The 15,948-nt window shown below is 34.4% G+C and overlaps 1 protein-coding gene across 1 annotated transcript; it reads right to left on the reverse strand.

Moving 5' to 3' along the window:
* Window positions 1-2,728: 2,728 nt before the first annotated feature.
* LOC127084041 (dynamin-related protein 3A) lies at window positions 2,729-15,325 on the reverse strand. Its single transcript, XM_051024416.1, has 20 exons — window positions 14,787-15,325; window positions 11,526-11,808; window positions 11,411-11,439; window positions 11,202-11,303; window positions 10,922-10,990; window positions 10,777-10,836; window positions 9,835-9,948; window positions 9,646-9,694; window positions 9,378-9,487; window positions 8,863-8,955; window positions 8,608-8,700; window positions 8,388-8,525; window positions 7,121-7,234; window positions 6,922-7,014; window positions 6,750-6,792; window positions 6,460-6,605; window positions 6,225-6,371; window positions 3,867-3,919; window positions 3,670-3,769; window positions 2,729-3,418 (listed from the first exon to the last, which is right to left on the reverse strand). The coding sequence occupies exons 1-20, from the start codon at window positions 15,144-15,146 to the stop codon at window positions 3,146-3,148; spliced, it is 2,469 nt and encodes an 822-aa protein (XP_050880373.1). The 5' UTR covers window positions 15,147-15,325; the 3' UTR covers window positions 2,729-3,145.
* Window positions 15,326-15,948: the final 623 nt, after the last annotated feature.

A 15,948-nucleotide genomic window follows, 5' to 3' on the forward strand; every position in this document is an offset into this window, starting at 1 on the left:
CGTGATATAATTCATATTATTTACTAGACGTTTCTTAGTCTAATAAACAATAGAAAGCATTATGATTTGATCCTATGTGTAAATATCAAACCTAAATATATTTTTAGAGTATAACATTTAATAGAAGAGTATTCTAAGTATAAATTTAAAGAGTGACTGTCAGCAACGATTTAAATTCAGAAATCAGGTTATAAATGATTAATTCATATTAGTCATACTTGCATATCATTGGTCTAACTCTAAGTGCACTTTTTCAATATCACATTGAGGTCAACATAAATGATTAAGATTCAACATAAATGATTAAGATATAACAGACACTAAACACAAATAATCATAACCGGTATAATATGGTGATCAAAAGTAATACATATATGTTATAATAGCATACAACTTTAAAACCAACAAAAAAAGAACTTAGCTACACATGGTGACGGTAACAATACAAATGGAGTATAGACAGGGATGATCACTCAATTCTTTGTTGAATTCACTTCACATACCACTTGCTCTTTTTCACTTGTGTTACAAACTATAATGACTGAATTTGGATGATCGAGTCATAATTCGTCACTCAGTTCTTTGTTGAATTCACTTCACATACCCCTCGCTCTTTTTCACTTGTGTTGATTGAATTTGGATGATCGAGTCATAATTCGTCCAACATATTTAGTCTGGCTTTTGACCTCTTTTGCAACTTCACATTTGATTCCCTTGTTTAATTTTGTGTGTCTTTTTATCCTTTTCTTTTACTTTCTATTCATCATTCCTAACATGTTCACGAGAAATTAAGATCAATCATTAAATGTAGAACAATACTTATTATATGCATAAATTAGAAATTTTATGTATTACTTCGTAAATAAGTATGAAATCAATAATTTTATTTATATAAATTGCACACTTATCAATATTTTAAAATATAAATAAGAATGCACCATTGATAAGAATAATGAAATTTTTTAGTCAATGAGAATATTATGACGATGAAAATGTTCTGATAATTTTGAGGATGAGTATTCTCATAATGAGAACATTCTGAAAAAGTCTTCTTAACTCTATAATATAAGTCTATAATATTAAAGCGTTGTGATTTCTATAAACATGGGTTTCATCATAATGTATATTATGTGTTAAACATGTCAAATTATGAGATAAATTGACATAACAAAAAATTTCTTGTCAAAGCATCAAAAGGAATGTGTCACACACTTGAACATTCTTGTGTGAATCAAGAAAAATTCATGACACATATCATCAAATAAATGTGTCCAAATCACAAAAGTTTTGTTCAAAATGGTTGAAAAAACATTGAGAAGTAAGCATCTCAACGTTAAACACGCAAGGTCGTGAAAAAAATCTTCTCAGAACATTCTAATGTTGAGAATGTTACACTAAAGAATAAAGAAATGTCATAAACTTATTTTATTGCATTAAATTATGTGCCCAACAATTATATTTATCTTAAAAGGCATGCAAATCTCATCGTCTCCTTCATAAATATAAAGTGCATCATATCATATTAGAACATTTTGACGTTTAGAGTGGAAGGCGTAAATATATACTAACGGACAATTACAAAAAAAATTACCATTAAAAAAACATTTTGATGTTTTGAATGTTGAATCTAAAAAAGAGATTTTGAAGCTCAAATTGAGGCAAGTAACCAACACTTATATTATTTCTTTCTCTTCAAGTTTATGAAGCTTTTACTCATAAGTACACGTCATTCCAGAACTTCAGGATCCAATAAAGTGCACTTCATATATACCTCACTTTTTAAGTGGAGTTCTTTTCATAATTACATACGGTTCAAAATCAGTAAATGAGGTCTATGAAATCCGGTTAAAAAAACAAAGACATTAGCATATCGACATTAATAATAATTTTAATTAATTAATTAATTAAATATATAATTAATTTTGGATACGAACACACAGTATCGGTGCTACCAAAAAATTTCTCCCAAAAGTGTCGGTGCTACCGAAAACTTGTAGATTTATTTTATGAGTGTTATTTCACAAATCAATCTCATCCTTACAAATTGTAAATTTGATCTCAAATGCAATCATATTCATTTACAACATCCTCAAATCTCTAATTTACAACATCCTCAAATTTCTAATTTTAAGTTAAATTAAATTATCACTAAGAAAATAAGTTGCAAGTCCACTACAGCTAAGAAAATACTAGATTTAGTGAATATCAGAAGGTCCTTTAAACCCGTATAGTGAAAATATAACAACTGAGAACTCAAATAGTCCGTGTTGAATGAACCAAAATACTAGTGCATCTCAAACATTACTCCTTACTTTTGAAAAAATTTGAAAAATGTTGCAAGATTAATATTGTCTATTCATAGAATACGAGGATGTCAGAGTTAAGTGTGGGGTGACAAGTTTAAACCTCATTACTTTAGTACACAAAAATTACACTACAACTAGCTAGAATACTTATTTTAAAGAATACTTGTATTATTAACTGTGCTGAGAAAAGTGCTACTAATTACTGAGCGCCTGAATAAATTTTGAAATGAAATCAACCTTCGGCTAAGGAATTTCAAAGATATTGGGGACCAGTTTGTTTCAAAAATTATTCTTAGTGTTCCATAAAAATGTTTTGGCTCATGAATCTGCATGAATTTAAATCTGCTCTTTTTCTACAGAGCCCTGCTTGTAAGATAAATGAAAACAATTCAACTTCAATCGTTGCAAAGATCAAATCAATATATTAATGAATAACTTCTATATATTGCAATAACAATCAACGGGAAAACCCCTATATAGCAAATAACATCCTGGTTTTACTGCAAACAAACAGCAAAGCTGCATAATTGCTAGACAATAATACCTAACTAACGAAAGAAAAAAGGTTATCATATACAGAAAGCCGATTCTCAAAAATGTGAAAGATCACCTCTCCTATTATTCTTTCTGGAGCTTTTACATAATGCCAAAGTTTATATGAGAACATAAGGTTGTGTTAACCAAGCCTTGACATTGAAGACCGTCTTAGTTAGAAAATATTAGGTTCACACATTCCAGCTCTGGAAGGCAAAACTCCAAACCCCAAATGTTGCAAAGCAATCAAATGAATAACACCTCGAATTAAACTACTTGGACCAGCGAGTTTGTTTAGCTATAGCCTATGTATCAAGCGTGGGATAAAAACCTGAGGCGGATTGTTTCCCATTTCCATTGGAATCTGCATTAGCATAAAATGGAGATTGAAGTTCCCCAGAATGAGAAGACCTTTTTGATTTAGGGTGCTTAGGAGAAGCTCCATAATAATCTCCAATATTACTTGATGAATACATCGATGACGTTGGTAGTCCATGAATTTTGGGCAGACCAGTTGTTTCAGGTAAACTGTATCCTCTTTCAAGTGTTTCAGCTTCCATGGGCAGCTCCTCCAAGTCCTACGAGAATGAAATACAGTCATCAGAGAGTAGAGCTATACTTTGTTTCCACTACCAGTTTGTTTAGGTTAAGTTGAGCGCACCGAATGAAAACCAAATATAATGCATACATATTAAATGCATAGTTAAAAGAACAGGGAGATCGTGAGAACCAAAGAGCAAACATTTGCACAATGTCAGAGCAAACAATTTTAAAATACGGGATAACCAGACACCACAAAATAATTAGCTAAAGTATTATGATTATCCACCTTAAATGCTTGTTGATAAGCTCGGAGAAGTTCTCTACAACGCTTTCTTTTCAAGGCTACCTCATCAGGTTCTTGCAACATCTCTTCAAACAGGTTATCTCTGGTTTGAGTGTAACATAAAAAGTACAATCAGCAAGAAACATTGAAGAAACTACATCAGAATGAATTAACAAGCCATAACCACCATTATATTTTACCTGTATAGCTTTTTAATGAAGACATTGTGTAGCTCTCTCTTGGTGTTGTTTACCTGATATGAATCAGTAAAAGACGGTCATAAGGATTTATGGAATGCATGAAAATTCAAGCATTTTCAACCATTTAGAATTAAATAGCACAAAGCATATGGTAAAATAACATGAAATTTGTTAAAGCACTAAACACCTCTCCCACTACCCCTCCACAAACAAACAAAAGAAAAACAATTCCAAAACGTTATCGATGAGGGCATGGGGGCATGGGAGAAAGTGAAATGGTGGTAGCCTGTCTGTTCCGTTGAAGAGTTGTTAAGTAAATGGAGATACATAAAATGCCAAGTCAGCATATACTGATATGTAAATGTAGATATATAAAATGCCAAGTCGGCATATACTGATATCTAAATACAAAGCTCTTACTTATTTGTAGATACATAATACGCCGGCATATTCTGTTATCTTATTTTCACTGATCTCCCTAAACTGAGACAAAAAATTCTCTCTCAGATGTAGCATTTTTACCTTGTTTTCCAACATTTCCTTTTTACTTAAATGAATTGTTTTGTTTCGCGAGTTTAAGCAAGGAAGGGAAAATAGCCTGGGTCAAACGGTGGGTTAGTTAGAAGATGAGGATTTTTGAAGAGGGTTATTTTGACTTTTCTATGATAGGGGAATGTACATGAGTGTGAGAGGATACTTCTTCCCATTATCCTTTTGAGAGGAGACGTGGATCCTCGTCAAAGGAGCCATGGACTATGGGCATTTATACTCTCAATCACTCTCAATCAGTGTCATCAGAACCAGACTGGATGGTTCAAACCAGTTGAACAAGGAACCAGCAAGTCCACCAGTTGGTTCAACTGCACGCCGGTTGGTTCAACTGCACACCGGTTGGTTCAACCGCGGTTTGTTCTAAGTCTGCAAGAACTGGATCAAACTCAGTTGGTTCAAGCGGTTCTTCTTTTATTAGTGATTCGGTCAACCGATTGAACCCTGGCCCAAAGGTCTCAACCAATCTGGGTTTTATAATATTGTTCTTGATACATGAAACTATTTTCAGCCTTGCTATTTCTGTTCAATTGGGTCTGCTACAAGAGTTCCCTATTAAACTTGAAATCCATGACTTCCTTCTCTTTTGCTATCCTAACAGTCAACAATAGGGTACATGTATGTTGGAAAACAAGTGTGAGTTATGTTAAGAAACAAGTGAGTTCTAAGTCCCACGTTGCTTAGAAAAGTGGAGGTTAAGCACTTTATAAGTAAGAGGACCCATACACCTATCACCTTAAGGTTTTTGGTGAATATGTGGTGTCTCTCTCACTTGTTTAGGTGAGTCTTTGACCTTTAGGTGAGTGTTTGATTCAATATGAATGATTCTCCCTCATGATGATTCATCAGTGGTATCAGAGCCGATGGTTCAAGTAGGCAACCGGCTCCTTCTGTTGAAAGTCTTTCTGGCATGGTGATCAGGCGGCATGTTCTATTGAAGTGTCCTGACGAGATAAGGGTGTCTGTCAACAGCGATACAAGCATGTGGATGAAAGAGTTTCCGCTTGAGTATAATGGATAGACTCACACTTGAGGGGGAGATTGTTGAGAAACAAGTGAGTTCTAAGTCCCATGTTACTAAGAAAAGTAGAGATTAAGCACTTTATAAGTAAGAGGACCCATATACCTATCACCTTAAGGTTTTAGATGAATATGTAGTATCTCTTTTATTTGGGTGAATTTTTTACCTTTAAGTGAGTGTTTGATCCAATGTGAATTTAAGGCAGGACGATAGAAATTGCAACTACTCAGTCATATTATACTGTACAAATGAATAGAGCTCCTACATATTATCAGCACAAACACTACTGGATTTAAACTTATTGAGACACTCTGCTAAGCTACAATTTAAACTTATTGAGACACTCTGCTAAGCTACATTGCTGCTATAACCGCTATTTAACAATATTGCATCAAGTTAAGAAAAGATGGAGAAAATCTTGTGTAGATTAAAACATTTAAGTATTTGATATACGACCATCTATACTCCTTAATTATGAACTTTTGTGCCACATAATTATTTCACATTTAAATTGACAACTTGTCAGTAATTGATTGGTTTGGTCTTCACAACTTGTGTAGACACAAGAATTTCAAATTGATAACTTGTCGGTAATTGATTGGTTTGGTCTTCACAGCTTGTGTAGATACAAGAATTTCTCAAGAAATACAGAAAACAATAGTATATTTTTCTGTAAGCTATCAGATACCAAAATAGAACAATGGAAATTACAGTAATGATACAAACTATTTAAGATATATAGTTGCAGTCATTTGTAATTCTGTAAGATTTAAAAGAATACTAATTACCAAGAAGTGCATAATTGCTTTGGGGATAAGATCCTCCACGTTTTTCCTGACAATGTCGTAGTACGATTTCAAAAGCAACTTTGTTACCGTAATTTCAACAGTTTCAGTCTCTGAATTACTATCAGAAGGCCGCAAGATAGGAGGTGGCTACAAAAGCAATGTGTATATGAAAATATATACCTTTGAAACATAATGATATTTATATATGATTATAAATGTGTCACAAGATATAAACCTCTGTTAAATGGATCATAGAAAATGATTGTTCCATGCTATGAAATGGTTCAGCATGTTGTTTACTGGCAGCACTCTCCTTCACAGACTTATCACCACCTCCACCAAAAATGGATGAGATACCCCAACTTGATCCACCGATGTTTCCTGAAAAAATATCAAGCATTTAAAAATATGAAAACATTAATAAAACAAGAATTATATTTGCTGATGCAAAAACCAAGATCAATAGCAAATAAATGCTAAAACGAATGCAATGAAGTGAAACATTAAATAGAAGAAATAAATTACCAGAAGCTGCAATTTTTTCGGCCTCTGATACAGCACGGACGGCCTGTTTTTTATTAATACCATAATAAAAGAGGTAAGAATAACATGCCAGTTTAGTAGCCCTTACTTTGATTCCCACGAATAAAGATTTGAATAAAATTTTAAGTTCATTAAACAGTATATAGTTACAAACCGAATCGGCAACTCCATTAGCTTGTCTTGCAAGAATAGCCCGAGACTTCACACTTCTTTCGGAGGCTGATCCCTTATCAGATTCCAGAGCATCCTATTTGAGATCAATATAAAAATTTAAAAACAAAAGATATGCAAGCATTAATTGGTTTTGACATCTCAAAACATAGGGCATATTTGGAATTAGAGCCCAGGTATACCTTTGGCCTAGAAACTGATAAGGCAGCCCTAGAAGATTTGGTCTGTTGCACTGCAATTTCTAATGCCTTACTCCCACCAACAAAATTTGGGTGTGAAGTATTTATGTAGTCCATCTGCAGAATTGAGTTATCCAAACTTCAAATAAAAAAGTATGGAGATGGAAATGAAAATTCAATCTAACAAACTGACCATCACAATCAACCCCAAGAAAAAGACCGACTGACTCATGGCATGTCAAAAGTTTCAACTTGGCTTACAAGTACCATCAATTGACAGGCTTTCCATTTTATTTCAAAAGAGAATACTGGCCAATAATGCTATAAATTTCACAACAGCAACCCAAGCCATGCTAAACCAACCAAATATAACCTGTTTGTGTTCTAAAAAAATAGTAACAGCAAATGCATATACGAGATTTTAGAAAACCCTCGTCTTCTCAAATATTATATGTTTTGTTTTTGTAATTGTACATTATTTTTACTTTTATATATCTTTAAGACTTAAGACCCAGTCAAAAAACTGAATTAAGCCTTAAGATATACTACGGTTCACCTGCCTCACATGCTGTTTTGTTTAAGAAAGACTTGAGGCCCATGATTCACCTCAGCCTATTATTGGTTCAAACAGAAAGTCCATTAGGTTATTTCATAGGTAACCCTAAAATTTATGCTTATTTTATATAACCGAGAGAGCATAAAAGGACAGTACAAGACAGCTAGTAACCTGCTACAGTGACAGAGGGAGGCCTGGTTTTCAATTTTTCGCCATAAAAATACATTGCCCTCCAGGAGCGCCATCAAACATGCAAACGAAACGCAGAATCCATATATGAAGGCGGCCACTAATTGCTTTTGCAACCCTATACGCCGCTTGTCGATGGCGGATGGCAGTCCATGGCGGAGAGCAAAAACCCCGCCATAGTGGCCGCTTTGCAGCGCCGTTATAGCGAATTATGGCGGAAAAACCTGCAACATCGGCCGATATTTACCATTGCGGCGAGGCCAAAAACTGCCATGTATATCCACCATAGCGGGCATGGCGCCGCAATTTGATAACACTGGAGTTAGGCCTAATATAAAAATCTAATATGGGATCAAAGCTTATCAACTGGGTCACCCAATAAGCTCTGATAAATAGAGATAAGGTATGAGAAAAGTTCATAAAGAGTGACACCTCTCACTAACAAGTCGATTTTGTAAGGGTGAATTTAGTCCAATTATGTTTATACCAATTATACGTTAATGCCTACACAATTTAAGAGCATACCTCCATCTCCATGATGTGAGCAATCATGTTCTCTGATGGTTCAAGGCCTTCCCGTAAAAAGTTTCCTATAACTTCATCCATGCGCTTCCGTAAGAAAGGGAACCGCTGCAGTTCAGTCACCATACAGCGATGGCTCATCTGAAGATATGGAAATTTAGTTAGGAGCATAGTTGGTGAGGTGAGACAGTAGAAATGGCAAATATTAAAGCCGTGCTCCTACTTTTATTAATTCATCATATATAAATCTGGCACACTGAAGACTTGGATCCAATAGACGAGATATTTGCCTCCGCACAAGGACTTCAAATGGTACCTATTGCAAATAGAGAAGCATGCTCAAGAGTAGGATTTAACTTTACATGTTTGGTAAGATATATGAATTTATATCTACAAAGCTTAGAAAAGCATTTAAAAATGTTAACTGAAAAATTTTCAAAATTCAAATTTTTATTTAAAAAAGAGTACTGAAACTCACTTCTGGTACAAACAATGCTGATCTTGGCCCAGTTGCGTTTTGTATGGCAGTTCGAATATCATCATCAGTCAAGCCTTCACATGGATCTACCTCCTTCAAGATAGTGTCAAGTTACACAACATGTCTCAAAGTAGCTAGATCAAAAGAAAAAGAACAGAAGCAACACAACTCCTAGGCTGTGTGGCATTGACTACTCTTTTTGCCTATGGCCTAAAATTCCACAATATAAAAAGGTTGGCAGGTCAGACATCCACTTAGTATAACAAAAGAAATCACCCATTTCCATCCTTGAAATGCAATTAAGGAATGTTTGGATTTTTATTAAACAGATAAAAATTGGTAGGTTATACATCCACATAGTATAACAAAAAACTAGGCTGGTTGATTGTTTCTAATCAGATACAAATGGGATACTCTGTAAATTATAGTTGTCTTTTCTATCTCTATGTATGATATAAGAATATGTAAAAGTATAACAATACTGTTATATCATATATAAATACAACAATATATACCTCTAAACTCCTGACAAAGATGGATTGAAAAATATAATGAATTCGTGCCCCACCAGATAACTCGGATGTAGACATCTCCTCATTCTTTCCCTCAATCATGGAGGAGAATGCTATTTTCAGAAAGAAAAAACATGGAGATAGCAGTTACTGAATTAGGAAAGGTAACAATATGTGGATACCAGTTAACAAATATAAAAGAAACGAAAACATACGAGTTCACAAATGGAAAAGCAGATAAGAAAATAAACCAGATTGTAGGGATGGGTACCTTCACAATATTTTGAAAGAATGTTCAGGAGAAGAGCACCCTGACCAGCCTATTCAGGATAAAAAGAGTAGGGACATATGATATGATATTTAATTAAATAAGGAGAATGATTATCCAGTAAATTTAACTAATAATTGGTTAACAGGTCATAGGGACATATGCAAGACAGATCCCAGTATTAACACATGCCTTAGACTCCGTGATTTCTCCATAGCTCGCGTGCTCTTTTGCAACAGTAACTAGGTTAGTGCTTATATGTGCTCTCAGCCCAGGTAGCACAGCTTTGATATGTTGTGCTAGAATCTGCAAAGTGATGGACAGGCAATACATGGCATGCATCAGTCTAGAAACCACAAACTTAACCGAATTCATAATGATTTACTCTTTTTAAAAATTACATGAATTTAGATCATTTTCTGTGTTTTTCCAAGACAGATTTTTACAGTTTTCCCATCTCCCATGTTGATATGGCATTTTGTCTGAGCCAGTTATAACTTGGCCATATTCTCTTTAGACTCTTTCAATCTCAAACAAAATCAAGCCACAAATAAATACTCTGATAAAGTTCATTATGTCATGATACCCAAATAAAAAACCTCATTACTCTCCAACTTTAAAGGATGATACAAATTATTGAAAGCAATAATACTAAGGATTTAATTCATATTTCCCTTGAGGTGTAAAGATCTTTTACATGGTCTGTTAATCATAACCGTTCGATCATTAAAAAGGTTTAACTTTCATCAGATATAACTTAAAAGTCATACAAATGATAGGCTGTTATTGGTTCTCTCATTTAAAAAGTTTTACACTGACACTGTATGCTAGCTAATCTCAAACTACAAAGCAAATAAACAATCAGCATTAGAAGTGAAGCAACTAATCTATTTCCTTGAATTGAATATAGTTAAGAATATACCTAAATCATTCTACTAAGGAGGAAGCTTTTGAATGCTTTTATGTTGAGGAAAAACCAATATATTAGTGTGTCAAATATATAAGGCGAAAATGAGAAGAGTAAGGGGTGCTTTGCTCTGTATGGATAAAGGAACGCTGAAAATCCTAATTAATTCCAGCATTTTAAACAGTAAATATATTTAAAGATTATTTTAAATGACATAAAGGCCCTACCTGGTTTAACTTCTTTGCTAGTTGAGGTATACCACAACTATCTGCTAGACCATTGTAAACCTATGAAGAACAAATGGATAAAATCTGTATAGAGTATATAATAAGTAAAAGGCTTGAATACAACTATGCTTAGGAATTTCCTTACCGGACGGCTGCGGAAAAATTTCTCTTCAGCAACAAGAGCATCTTTTATACTTCGGTTCATTTGAATATCCTAATTTTACCAAACAAGAGAAACCATATTTCAGTACAACACATTGACCTGAACGCTATTCAAGCAATTAGCATATACATCTTTGTTTGCAAAGTGTCCTTCCATATTGCATGTATACAGAAAAGAAAAAAATCTAGCTAAATATCTAACAGAATATATGTGATAGTTAAATTAGTCAAACACCTTTGTCACAGTATGATAATATCATTACCTCCTGACTACGATTTACAACACCAACATAGCCAAGTCGGAGGGGAATAACTTTTCCTTGTAACAGATTTCGAGCATCGGTACCTCTGTCCATGATATCCAACTTCATAGCAAAAAATATGTGCCTAACACTGTCAGAATGACTCAACAGCATATAACAAAATCCACAAAGATACACATATATTATAATGTCAGAAGAGTATACTGAACCTTTGTGATTACGCCAATCGTTCTATTACCTGCATCATATATATGACCATTTAAACAAATTAAAGAGATGCAAAAGAATATTGAAAGCTTTTAGAATATGGAAGCAAAAGCATACCCTCGGGATCAGCCACTCCTGCCATCTGAAGAGCATCTGAATTAGCCAAGTCTGAATTTGCCGGTGTGACAGCTAGAATAAGACAGGAGGGCTCTTTGATATATGACATGATCATTGTTCTGATCCGGGCTTCAATATCAGAAGGCTGATCCCCAACAGGAACCTTTGTAATACCTGGGAGATCTACAAGTGTCATGTCCAAAACATTTGGTGAAACAATCTTCAAACGGATCTGCCTGTCTGACACGCCCTTGTTTTCTCCCGCTTCCCTATCAGTTTCAGCCTGTAAAAAGATGATAATGATGAGTCAATATTGAGATATAAAGGATTAAACAAGTACATAGCATAACTAGTCAGAAGATCGTTATCAAGAGTATAATATAACCACATGATATGTAGATGCAAATGAGAGAAACTGAAACTCAACTACTTCTGAGATACAAAAAATTAAAATGATTTCAAACGGATTATGAATCTACAACCAAGTCAGTAACTACCTGTGACTATTGTTTTAATGTTGATGGTACATTGAAAGCTGCAGTAACAAATGAGAAAACAGTATACCTCAAAGCTTATTTGACTATTTTTATTGTACTACAATTCACTAATGTCAGAGGATGGAGTCTCTAAAATACCAATTTGTTTCACTCTACGTTGGACCACTGAATGCCATGCATACATATAATGAACTTCAAATATATGGACATGACCTTTGAGGATCACTAATGGATTGCACCTTCAAATATAATGAATGAATAAATGAATGGGGAAAATAAGTAGCTTTCTTCTCTAGATTGAGAAAACTACCATCATGGTTGAAAGGCAGGGGTCGTCCTTAATGAATGATAAAAATGACATCAAGGTTTTTTCATTCCACTCAGATGGAGAGAGGCCCAATTAACGATACAATATGAACATTAGTGTCCATCAGCCTAATATGCAGAAAACAGTAAAGGCTGGCTTGGCAGAGTCTTGGAATTTGCGCAATGGCTGCAGTAGTTCTACTGGGCAATATCGCCCAAGTCTGGTTTGGATTTCAAGAATCCACCATTGAAAATAAGACAAATCCCATCCTTCCATGGACACCATGGAGAATGACCGATAGCATGCCTCCTTTTAGCACATTTCAACTGAAAATGCCAATCCATCTTGCCCACTCGCACATGGGCATCATCCCTTGCGAAAACAGGAATGACGTTGTTGCCTGCTCAAAAGTCGATACTTGAGATGAGATGTGATTTGATGGTGAAGGGTTTCTCAAGTCCTCCTTCAATTAGTGCAGTATCTCTTGCACCATTGCTTCTATGTTTCAATTTGTGATTCCATCAACAACCATTGCCCCCACTTGCTCTTCCCCCTTGTGATCTCAACTTTGGCGATTTCCTTTACATGGCCTCCATTCTTGTGGCCACTATGTAATGCTTACGGTACTGGAGGTTTGATACCAGTTAAGATCCCATAATGGGCCTCTATGATTCAAGTGTTCAATCTTGAGCCAAAGAGAGGGATAATCCTCGTCTTTTGAGCTAAGTTTTGGAGTTCAATTCAGCCTAAAGCCCAAATTCTAAGACTAGTGATTGGCACAAAACAAAATAGACGGATGATTTTATTCTGTGTGGAGCCAGTGTAATGTCCATCAATGATTGGGTTGAAGAAGATTAAAAGAATACGGTGACACTTAGCCTATTTGAGAACCGTAACCTTTCCTTACTCATCAAGGCTTCAAAACAGCCCTCTTCTCTCCTGCACACTACTCTATGTAGCTTCGGCATAACTAACTGCTAAATGTTGATCGAATAATTCTCTTTTTTGGCAACTACTCCCTATATAGCTTCACCATTATTACTAACTGCTAACTGTTGATTGAGTTATTCTCTTTCCTACAACATTCGGTTATTTGGGGTGTTGTTATCCTCTGCTGACATCTTTAGACTATACTAACCTACTGTGTGTAGACCTTCTTAATCATTAGCTTGCTATCACAAACCTTTATCAAACAAGCGGGTAGGTAAGGTTTTAAACTAGATGATCACCAACTACCTTCCTAACATGCATGTAACTTTGACTGAATAAATAATCTGAAGAATTAATCTTCTCCAAGGTTATGAATTAAATGACCACTGCCTACTCGTCCATCAAGATAACTAAGAAAACTTCAGAGTAGATGTCATGGGGTGGCATTTGAGGAGGGGCGCGTCGGATAGGCAATATTATTTGAGGTAAGAAACTACTTCAAGAAGGCAAAAATAGCTAAGAATTCAAATATTCCACTTCATAGATAGTATATAGGTCTGCTCATTCACTGAATCATCTCATGCTTCTTCCCTATTCCTACTGCTGGACGGATCAAGGGCTAAAAACGTAAAAAATAGTCAATATGGAAAATATGAGATTGACACTGAAAGCAGAAAATACCTAAATTGTTAATAAGTTCATAAATTTGCCTCATGTGTCACATGTTCTTTCTAAAACAAGATTTCATGTGTTAAAGAAAAAATTTCAGGTATTCCCCCGTGTTTGCTATTTCATTAAAAAAAACAGTGTTAACCCTCCAATTCTTGGGGAAAAGGGATCATGGTAATACAGAGTTTGGCCAGAAGGTAAGTTAAGTCTAACCAAGAATACTTTCACCCAGAAATTGGACTCGGATTCTTTGACCTTAAGAACTCACTAGCCTCCAGACGGGCACGGACGCTTTTTTTAATGAACACACGTGAAAATATATACGATATTGTTTTATTTGATGTTAATTTTAAATGGAAGTTATATAGGAAGTTAATAGTAGTAAGTTATGTGAAAGATAATAGTAAGTTCCAATAGAAGTTATTAGAAGTTATCTAAAGGTAAAATTGGTAGAAAAATAGGCTACACCAAAACCAAGTTTTCTCTTTATATATTGTTATAGATTAACTACTTGAGTGCAATAACTTGGTTTTACTACTTCTTGAACTACTCCATCAAAGTTTTCATAACTATATAATTATGGAATTTAAATGTAGGTAGATTATCTCTTTTGTAATTTCAAATAATTTGCCTCTTATTATTTTAACTTATCTGTTAAAGTTTTTAAAAATAACCGTGAAATGCACCAAAGACGGGCTGATTAGAATCCTAAACTAGAATGGAAATAAATAATACAGTAAGCAACATTAAAGATTGTACAGTTCCATTTATAGCTAAGTGAGCAAAAGCAACCACGTAACAGAAATCATAAAACCTTTTCCCATTTATAGCTAGATGGTGCAAAATGCGAAGTATTACCTGAATTTCCCTACGAATATCAGAGAAATCATAAAACCTCTTCCCTGGCAAATGGAGGAACTCGCCGTATTCATCTGACGGTTCAGAACTCCGAACGAGCTGAAGAACAAGAGGTCGTCGGGTACAGATTTCGTTACCACGCGGAAGAAAGTCACGGCCAACAAGAGCTTCAAGAACGCTAGACTTGCCGCTACTCTGACTTCCGACAACCGCAACTTGAGGTAGGTTGATTGCGGATTGGCTTCCGACGCGGGAGAAAATGTCTTGAAGTCGGTTTACCAAAGAGATCACGCCGGAGCCGAGAGGAACGGGAACGGAGGATGATGGAGGAGGAGGAGATGTGACAGTGTCGTCCACCATGATTGGATCGGTGGAGAAAATGGAACCCTAGTTAGGGTTTTGAAATGTAACGGTTTGATTGGAGAGAGGTGGAGATTCGAAATCGGTGTACTGTGCGTGACTCCCTCGATATTTTTATTTTTTTGAGTGTTGCGTTGTGTTGTGTGGAGAATTTTGATTTTGATGATTTTGAAATGAAGACAGTAATCACACGTTTCTAACTCATGCTGTGAATTTTTTTTTTAAATATCCAGAATTTTAAAAAAAATTTCAAAATTAACCCATTTTTCAAAAAAATTACACAAATGGGCAAAATTTGCCCTAATTGTGTACATAGGCGCCACCCTAGTTGGCGCCTACCCTTAATGGGTAGGGCAAGTCGCCACTAGGGGTGGCGCCTATGCCCAATCCCTTTTTTTTTTTTTTTTTTTTTTTTAAATGTTTTATTAATTTTTTTTTTTAATTTTTTTTTTTTAAATATTAGATATTTGATAAATATATTTTTTTTATAAATTATATTAATTTATATTAACACTTATATATAAATAAAATTATTACAAGATATATATATATATTAATTTATATATATATTAATTTATATATATATATATTAATTTAATTTATAAACAATTAATATTATACACATTTAATTAATATATATAAATATTTATTTACAAGATATATATATATATATATATATATATATATATATATATTAATTTATATATATATTAATTTAATTTATAAGTAAATAATATTATTTATAAATTTTTGGGAGAATTAGGGTTAGGTAGACTGGTGTACAACCCAGATCTTTTCCTAT

The sequence above is a fragment of the Lathyrus oleraceus genome, chromosome 1 (assembly GCF_024323335.1).
Source record: "Lathyrus oleraceus cultivar Zhongwan6 chromosome 1, CAAS_Psat_ZW6_1.0, whole genome shotgun sequence".
Taxonomy (NCBI): Eukaryota; Viridiplantae; Streptophyta; class Magnoliopsida; order Fabales; family Fabaceae; genus Lathyrus; species Lathyrus oleraceus.